Raw genomic sequence first — 9,975 nt, 5'->3', positions numbered from 1 at the left:
CTCTCTCTCTTCCTATCTGTCCTCGGGGGGCGTGACGGAGCGCGCGGAGCGGACAGACTGCTGCTCTTTTTCTCTAAAATGGCTGAAATGTGAAACGAAAAGAATAAAAACAGAAAGAGGAACAGAAAGCAGGAGGTTTCCGGTCTGTTGTTGTGGTTTCTGTTCGGACTGGCGCGGATTCTACTGGATTCTACCGAGACTGAAACTTTCAATGAACTGCAGGTGAGAGAAAAGAAACTGCGCCACAGCAGCAACATGTCGGTCTGTTCCTGTTCCTCCTGTTCTACTGACCTCTACTCATCTTCTACTGAGTTCCAGTTTAGTGTTTACTGAGTTTAGTTAAGTTTGGTCATTTTCATCTTAGAAAACTCAAATACATATTCAAATAAATAAACAATAATAAGTCATTATTCTTGAAGCAGTGACAAACAAAGCAAGTTTATCCTGACAGGAAATGTTCAGGCTGAAGCTTCAGCTTATTGACATTCATTATACTGGACAGTGTCATGAAAACCTGGTCCAGGTCTGAATGCTGGACCCCTACAGTGAGGGGGTCTGGTCCAGGTCTGAGTGCTGGACCCCTACAGTGAGGGGGTCTGGTCCAGGTCTGGGGGCTCTGTTATGCTGGCATGGTTTGGGTCCACTTGTCCCCATAGAGGGAAGAGTCACTGTTAATCAATACAAAGTAGTTGTAGGAATATCTTTGTGAAGAACGGTGTTCATCCCTCCAGAAGACTTCAGAGACTGAAGAATCAATAACAAGGCTGATGAGCATCATTGATCATAAAGATCTTCCTCATGTGGTGTTGTGATGATGATGATGATGATGATGATGATGGTGGTGCAGAGCGCTGTCTAACACGTCAGCTGGGTTGAGATCTGGTGACTGTGAAGGTCATAACATATGATTCATCCTGGAAGTGACCCTTCACCTCTAAGGGGACAAGTGGACCCAAACCATGCCAGCAGAATGCCCCCCACAGCATCACAGAGCCCCCAGATGTATGTATGTTGTATAAACCCAAAAGTCCCAAACAAAGTTCATACACACATTAATGTTCAAACCTCAGTTTTATATTTGTTAATCATCTTATCTTTAAATGAAGTGTAATACACGTCTTTTATTTCCTCTGACTGATAAACATGTTTGTTTAGTATTTGTTCTTTTAAACATGCAGATTCCTCTCAGTTCGCTTCAAACAGCTTCTGGATAAAATCCAAAGCATCTTAGTTTTTACTTTATTCATTCTGATGAACGATCATGTGAGTTTATAAATGATATGTTGGTTGGTTTGTGATAATCAGCTGTTTATGATCCTTATAGTTCTGCTCTGTAGCAGGAAAATGTCATTTATGTTTCCCCAAACCTCCACACAGTAGTAGTATTGCAACGGACCGCTCATGTTCTACTGAGTTCTACTCATGTTCTGCTCTTACAGGGTTCTGTCTCATTGTATTTATTCCTTTTATTGAATTTAATATTTATTATTTCACCTTCCAGAGTGAACTGACCACAGAGCAGTTTGACTTATTACCTCTGATGACTTTAAATTGAAACGATTTCTAACATGGAAGATATGAGAAGAAGTAAAAACAGTAGAAGCTTGTGTGTTCTGCAGGAAATAATCCAGATAGACAGAATATTATTCACAGCCGGATGAACGTACAGAAACATACAGAAGATCAACTGTGTCACCGCCAACACAAAGAGGATTAAAGAACATCTGCAGGCAGATTTATCGCAGTAAATCAGGTTTAACATGTCAGAGGCTGCAGATAGTTTGTGCATTAAAATGCTTTTTTTTAATTTTAGGAGAAATGAATCAATGATTTGAAAAGAACATTTGTATAAAGTTGAAGGCTTCATGTTTGATGATATTTCAGACCGAACACTGTGTGTGAAATAAATACTGTATATATATGAGCTGTTTGTGCAGGTTTATCAGTCAGTTTAGTTCAAGTTTTTGATACAAAGTTTTTCACTTCCTGTGATGCAGTAAAGATGAAGACCTTGAGATGTGGTTGAAAGTCAGTAGTAATGTTCAGCGTGGACGATTTTGTTTCATAAAACTGAAATAAAACAGAACGGACGTGTATATGTGTGTATGTGTGTGCTGACAGGTTGCTAGGTTACAGGTGTAAAAAGTAAATAAAGCAGAGTTATATCACTAAAGAGAAGTTCAATATTCTTTATTTCTAGTCTGAAGTTCTGTATTTGTCCTCATGTTTGGATGAACTGATCTACTAACTAGTATTGTGTGTGTATCAAAGCTGATATATCTGATGAAAACCCGTCAGTGAGTCACACTGCTGCACTGGTCACATGTTCCTTCATCATGAAGAGTTTGGACACGTCAGTTTGTTTAGAAACGGATCCAAAGACTAATAACTGTGATAAGATTGTCACATATCAGAACTTGTTGACTTTGTGCCACATTATAAATATCTCAAAGACCTTCAGTACAAAGTCCAGAGGTTGTGATATGAAGCTGTGAACAGAACTGTTCCTGCACATGCTCAGTGGCGTCTGCCCTGCACACAACCGCTCTACAGAGACTGAAAACATGTTAGATAAATACTTTATTTATCACAACGGGAAATTAAAATGCTACAGCAGCCACCTGACATAAATCTAATCAAAATACAAAAACAAAGAAGCAAAAAAGGCAAAATAAACAAATGCAATTAAAGGCTAAATTATATATATTATTAGTCTTTGGAGCCGTTTCTAAACAAACTAACGTGACCAAACTCTTCATGATGAAGGAACATGTGACCCAGTGCAGCGGTGTGGCTCACTGACGTGTTTTTAATCAGATATATCAGCTTTGATACACACACAATACTTGTTAGTAGATCAGTTCATTGTTGGTTTGGATCCAAACATGAAGACAAACATAGAACATCAGCAGAATGATCCTTTTAACAACACAACCCAACATCCCAGTGGCAGAGGACAACACCACAGATCTTTCACAGATGTAAACTTTATGCATAATGTTCTGTCTCATAAATCTGAACATTGAGAACACGTTCTGGCTGCAGACGTCAGTAACAGTGGCTCTAGTATGGAGCCATGTGGAACACCAGATCTCTCTTCTTCATGTCTGGAGGACTAAAGCTGTGTTCTCTGTCTGCAGGGTTCTCCACATCCTGAACCCTCGCCACGGGGGTCCGTCTCCCATCATGCCCGTCGACATGGCCGTGAGAATCTGCCTCGCCAGCTCGCCTCCTCTGCGCTCCTTCCTCAGTAACTATGACAACCGCTGTTCTTCCTCTGCAGCCGCTCTACTGCCGCGCTGCCAACCACTGCGACCATGTCTGGCTTCCGGTCGCTGCAGCGACACCTTCGCTAGCAGCAGCATCACCACGGCAACGGCGGCCTCAACATCAGCGTCAGCGGAGAACAGCAGCCAGGCGTGGCTGAGGAAGAAGAAGAAGAAGAGCGTGGTGTTTGCAGACTCTCAAGGTCTGGCGCTGACCGCCGTCCACGTCTTCAGCGAGTCGGAGGACGACCTGCTGAGCGAGCTGCAGTTCCACCTGACTGAGCTAGAGGACGCCACAGGCAGACTACACCTGGGAGACATCACAGGTGACTCCGCTGAAGAACAGCAAATATTAATTAATATATAATATTAATACTAATAGTATTTTCTCAATTAATCATTTTCTCTATAAAATAACAGTAAATAGTGAAAAGTGTCTGTTAGATCAATAGTCCAGAATTCAAAGATGTTCAGTTTATTATCACGTATGATGAAGAAAAACTGTGAATCTTCACATTTTAGAAGTTACCAGCAAATATTTGTCAGTTTTGCTTAGAAAATGACTAAAACAATTATTTAATTATCCAAATAGTTGCCTATTAACATGTTGAACGACTAATCGCTGCAGCTTGATATTTATCCAGCGAAACATTATCTAGTTCCAGTTTCTCAACTGCAAACATTTCCTGTTTTTCTTTCTTATTTTTGAAGTAAACTGAATATTTTTAGGTTTTGAGGTGCAAGCTGATCTTCTGACATTTCACAGACTCAACAATTCTCAGAGAAAATATTTTACTGGATGAAGGAAACAATCTTTAGTTGCAGCACTAAACTTTATTCATGCAGAAATAACAAAGTGCTTCACGAGGAGAAGAGAGGAAATCAAACATATAAGAACAGGAAGAATTCATTAAAACCTTTAAAATAAAAGAACTGAACTCAAGAGAAAGTCAAAGAAAACAGCTGGTTTAAGATGTTTTGTAATTCATCACCTCTAGTTTTCAGACCCGAGACTCCACCGAGAGGTCAGACAGCCAATCTCTAATCAGCCAGCTGTCTGTTGACTCGCCCACCTGCTCTGATAGGTCGATGCTGGTCGTCATCCAGAGTCAGACATGTTCTGAACGAGCTGCAACGTTCTGATTCATGAGGAAACAACTCAAGAAGCTGTCTGCTGTTAAATCTCTTTAAATGTATAATCTGGTCTTGTTTTCTGGTTTGAGTTCTCCTGACCGTCTGTTTCTCCTCCAGACTCAGCTGATGGGGGGTTGGGCCTGGTCCTGGACTTCACCCAGCCGGCTGCAGACTACCTGGACCTGAGGAACCGGCTCAAAGCCCAGCAGGTTTGTCTGGAGACGTGTTCAGTCCAGGACCGCCTGCTCTCAGGCACTGTGCAGGTCCGAAACATCTGCTTTGAGAAGTCCGTCTCAGTCCGGATCACCTTCGACTCGTGGCGCTCCTTCCAGGACGTTCCCTGCCACTACCTGAATAACGTGTACGGCTGCCCCGACATCGACACCTTCGACTTCTCCGTGATGGTGCCGGAGGTCCTCGAGCCGGCCGACAGGATGGAGTTCTGCATTCAGTACCAGACTCGGGACCGGACCTTCTGGGACAACAACCTCGGGAACAACTACCGACTGGCGGTGACGGATCCACACGGCAGCCCGACGCGGATCCCTGAGAGCACAGCCGGGCTGCAGGTCCAGAGAGACGGCGGCGGGGAGGAGCGGCAGGAGAGGGAGTTTGATCCGTTAGGAAGCCCCAGGACGTCAGCAGGGATCTTCTCAGAGTGGCAGAGCTGGGGCCGGGTCGAGACCAGCGCCCCTTACTGGTGAGACCACCACAGAACGTGTTAATGTGCTCTCACAGGACTTCAGCTGCACTGAGAAGTTATTCCAGATGTTTGTAGAGGACACTGCAGACTGCTTTCACTCGTCACTTTAGCTCCCAACATGAGTTCATTTGAGTCTTTTGAAGACGAGTGTTGACGTCTGGACGGACTCAGGATAACTGTCACTTTAACGTCAAACTGCCTCGGCATAAATCTGTCGAACTCATCACGACACTCGAGCAGTTTGTCAGCACAAATCTTTTCAAATTTGCACCCAAAAACCAAAACCTGCTGAGGACCGAACGGATGAATCAGACGGAGACATGGGAGACCTCTCGGGAATACTTAACTTAGATACACAGGGATTCCTTCATCGATGCTCACAGTGTCACCTTTTGAAATATGCAAATATAACAAGTCTTTCCACAACATGACTGAGCAGCGGGAAGACGAAGCTTTGAAAAAGCATCAGAAGACTTGAGAAGTCTCACACACACGTATTCAGAAGTGCTTTTCTTTAAAACCTCCCAAATATTCATGAGGCCTTCTTGTGCTTCATAAAGCTTCTTTGTCATTTCTGAAACTCCCCAACGTCAGAATCCACGTGGCTCCACCAGGATTCAGTTTCATCGGCCTTTCAGGAGAGTTTCATCTGGATTTAAGAGGACTTTGAGTGAAGAGTGTGAAGGATTAATTCCACGTTAAACTGCAGGGCTTCTTATTAGACCTTTAACAATTAGTCGATAAATAGATTAGTTGCCAATTATCAAATTAATCGTCAACTATTTTGATAATTGATTACTTGTTTTGAGTCATTTTTTAAGAAAAAATGTCTCTGATTCCAGCTTCTTAAATGTGAATCTTTTCTGGTTTCTTCAGTCCTCTGTGACAGTAAACAAAACAAGACGTTTGAAGACGTCATCTTGGACTTTTGGAAACACGGATACACATTTTTCACCATTTTCTGCCATTTTCTGGACCAAACAACTAATCGATTAATGGAGGAATAACGGACAGATTAATCGATAATGAATTTAGTTGCAGTTCTTCTTCATATTCTTCACAACAGCATCACAGCTGAGAGATGCAGGGACGTTTAATCAAAGGATGACATGCAGATATGGCGTGTTTCTCACCTCATGCAGCTTCCTCTTTATTTCCTGCATTTTAAATGGAAACTTTCCCTCCACACTTCAACAGAAACCCTTCAGGAGGAAACCAGCAGGACGGCTTCAAGTCCTGCAGCAGCACCAGCCTGAAACACCTGAACCTGTCTGACAGGCAGGTGTAAAACTTCATAAACGTTTGGACTGAATAATGAATTCTGCAGACTTGGTTTGGGTTGTTCCGGTGTTAAACCTTGATGCCTTTAGGTGACCTGACCCGGTCCGGCTCTGTTGACCTGTGTGTTCTGTCCAAACCTGCATGTCAAGTCTGCAAAGCACAGTGGACATCCAGAGATGGACTGAAGATCTCAGCATCCGTGTATCCATGGCAACAGCTGAGGTCTGGTCCCCTCGCAGCCACAGTACATATGACCAAAGTCCAGAGGGGCCACATTTGAATTCAGCATGAAGACCTTTTTATTTAATTCATATTGTTTGATTGGCAGCAGGAGCGACGCGATAAAGCCTCAAAATAAGATCTAGATTCATCATTTTAACTGATTTTTTTAAAATTTCAGCTGCTAAATGCAGAATTGAAACTTCATATTGTTTTTAGACAGTTGAGCAAGAAAACTGAAGACTGTGGTCATTATAATAGAAGACAGGTGAGCTAACGAGGCCACACGTCACAGTTTACACAACTGTTGGTGAACATTTACCTGCTCATGGTAATAACTATAGATTTTTTACACAATGTGCAAAAACAAGAATTCAAATGACCGAGTTCATTCCATCTATCGCCCAGAGAGACCAAACCTGTAACAAGATTCTGACCAATCACAGACGGCGGGCAGAGCTCCACATCTTGATAACTGAGGCAAAAACAATAATGACTTTCTTCTGTTTGGTCTTTCAACTCTTTGCCATCATTATATTACTCAGGCCAAACAGGGTCTATAGTGTGAAGCCACCCTGCAAGGTTTCTTTTCCCCCTAAAACAGTTTCCAACATTTCCCACAATGCCTCAGTGTCCCGGGGTGTAGCTGTGACTGACATGAGAAAGATAAAGAAGTGATTCTTGTTTTTACTGTTTTTTCTTCTGTAGTTTGAGTTGTTGAAGTTAAAATTCTCCACTTTGTACTCGTTGCCTTCGTTGTAGAGATTCAGGAAATTCTGGTTAAACATCCAAAACTGCAGCTGTTAATCAATTAATTGATCATCAGATAAAAAATCTGCAACTATTTAATTGTTTCATTAAATCAAAAATGCCTCTCAAGTTTCAGCTTTCAGCAAGTCTCAGTCTTTGATAATAAATCTGAAGTCTTTTTTGGACCAATGATTAAACAAAACAGGCTCTGATGACATCACTTCTGTCTTTATGGACATTTTTCACTGTTTTCCAGCATTTTACAGTTCAAACAATTGAGATAATAATCAGCAGATTGATTGGTAATGAAATTAATAGTTGCAGTGCTAAAAACAGCCTATGTTGGAAGCAGGATGCACTGAAATCCAGATGCTGGGAAAGAAAGAAAGAAAGAAAGAAAGCAAGGAAGGAAGGGAGGAAGGAAGGGGGGAGGGAGGGAGGAAGGAAGGGAGGATCTGCAAAGCAGGCAAAGTTCAGTTACAGGTCTGTGATGACTGAACAACGTGGGTCCCAGTCATCAGTTGTTGGGCAGATTAGGACGTTCTGGTTGCTGACTGTCAACATTGACCGCAGCTTAAATTCAGCTCCTGCAGCGAAGCCGTAGAAATCACATGACCACAGCGTTCAGAGGACGTTACGTTCACTCCGAAAACATTCAAACATTTATTTGGTTGTATCTTTGGTTGTTCTTCCTGTTCGCAGCTGTAAGAGGCCACACCTCCTCCGTGCCCAGGTGAACCTCCTCCAGGTGTTGCTATGCAGTGTAATAATGGTAGTCTCCCACTGTAGTCTTGTTGTCATGGTAACTTCTGTAGGTGGAGGGAGAGAGAGAGCTAAAGCTAAACCCGCACTTCCTGTTAGCTCCTGTAGCCATACCAGTTTAAAAGCCTTTACTAAGCTAAGTGTGTGTGCGTGTGTGTGTGTGTGTGTGTGTGTGTGACAGGAAGTTGAAGGAGGCTGAAGGGAAATGAAAAGTGTTTTAAGTGTTGTTGAATATTTAATAAACGTGTTGAAGTTGTTGTCGACTGCCAACGTGACCTGAATGCAACACGTCAGTTAGCGGTTAGCTCGTGCTAACTGGACGTATGTGTCTTAACCGAGCTAAGCTAGCTGGATGCTAGCATTAGCAACTGTACTGTAGACAAGGCTGTAATGTGAAGTGCAATGTAATGATGATGTCATGATGCAGGAAGTGATGTAAGCAGGAAGTGGTTGACTGTTCCTTTTGTGTGTCCTTTAAGAAATAAAGTCTAATGTTTGTAGCAATGTCTCCTTCTGGTTTATTGTTTTTCTTCCTCCAGATGTTCCGACTAGAGCTGCAGTTAATTGATAAGTTCTAGTAATTGTTTTGAGTCATTTATTTAAGAATAATGTCTAAAGTCTCTGATTCAGCTTCTTAAATGTGAATGTTTTCTGGTTTCTTGAGTCTCTATGACAGTAAACTGAATATCTTTGTGGACAAAACAAGACATGTGAGGACGTCAGCTCAGGCTCTGGAAAACAGTTCAGTTTCATTAGTTTTAAACATCATTGAGTAATTAAAGCATTAACGGAGTAAACATTGGTTTGGTGAGATGTAAAAAAAACCCCCAAAAGCTCTCCGAAAGACGTGTCACCAAAGAATGAAAACCAACAATAATGACAAAAAAGGAAAGTTAATAAAAGACAAAAACAGTTGAGGCAGAAACTGGGTGGTGATGAAGCTGAAGCTGGAACAGCAGCAGAGTGAAGAGATGAAACCTGACAGAGCGGCACAGACACACACATGATTAACATTCCTCTTTTTATCTCTGATTACTGTCCAGCTGACTGAAACTTCAGCCGGAGAGGAAGAATCTCTTTATGTTCCTGCAGCAGCGTCCTGACATCACAACGTGTTTCCATCAGCCGGTTTACATGCAGACTTTCAAACATCTGAGAGGAAAAAGTTTAACACTCAGAAATGTTTTTGCTCTTTCTGAACTGTTCAGGTACAACAGATTTATTGATAACACCAGATCAACTGTTTGATTGTGATCTCTATAATCTCACCGACAGACAGTCTTTATCAAACTCTCTTCAGTTCAAACAGCTTCATCTGACAGAATCAACATGAATACACAATATTAAAAATGATGGACTGCAGAGAAAGTTAAAGATGGCAGGAAGTTGTGACTGACAGCTACAGACGGTCTGTGATCTCCCTCACTGTATTTTAATGCAGCTGACTTCATGTACAGTGCTGCTTGAAAGTTCATGAACCCTTTAGAATTTGCTCTATTTCTGCATAAATACGACCTAAAACGTGATCAGATTTCCATTCAAGTCCTAAAACTAGATAAAGAGACATCAGTTAAACAAACGAGACAAAAGCTTTATACTTGTTCATTTATTTATTGAGGAAAATGATCCAAGGTTACATATTTGTGCGTGGCAAAAGTATGTGAACCTTTAGGATTATCAAGTCATTTGAAGGGGAAATTAAAGTCGGGTGTTTCAGTCAATGGGATGACAATCACATGTGAGTCTGGGAGACCCTGCCTTATTTAAAGAAGAGAAATCTGGGTCTTCACTGTCAAACTCTGAGCTTCACAACACAGGTTTGTGGAAGTGTGTCATGGCTCAAACAAAGGAGATTACTGA

At 41.9% G+C, this 9,975-nt stretch overlaps 1 protein-coding gene across 1 annotated transcript; it reads left to right on the top strand.

Moving 5' to 3' along the window:
• LOC122971130 (protein phosphatase 1 regulatory subunit 3C-B-like) lies at window positions 1-8,615 on the top strand. The gene is made up of 3 exons (XM_044337658.1): window positions 1-222; window positions 3,141-3,592; window positions 4,518-8,615. The coding sequence occupies exons 1-3, from the start codon at window positions 212-214 to the stop codon at window positions 5,102-5,104; spliced, it is 1,050 nt and encodes a 349-aa protein (XP_044193593.1). The 5' UTR covers window positions 1-211; the 3' UTR covers window positions 5,105-8,615.
• Window positions 8,616-9,975: the final 1,360 nt, after the last annotated feature.

Source organism: Thunnus albacares, chromosome 20 (assembly GCF_914725855.1).
Source record: "Thunnus albacares chromosome 20, fThuAlb1.1, whole genome shotgun sequence".
Classification (NCBI taxonomy): domain Eukaryota; kingdom Metazoa; phylum Chordata; class Actinopteri; order Scombriformes; family Scombridae; genus Thunnus; species Thunnus albacares.
Note: the sequence above shows the minus strand (reverse complement) of the source record. Positions and strands in the feature narration are given on the sequence as shown.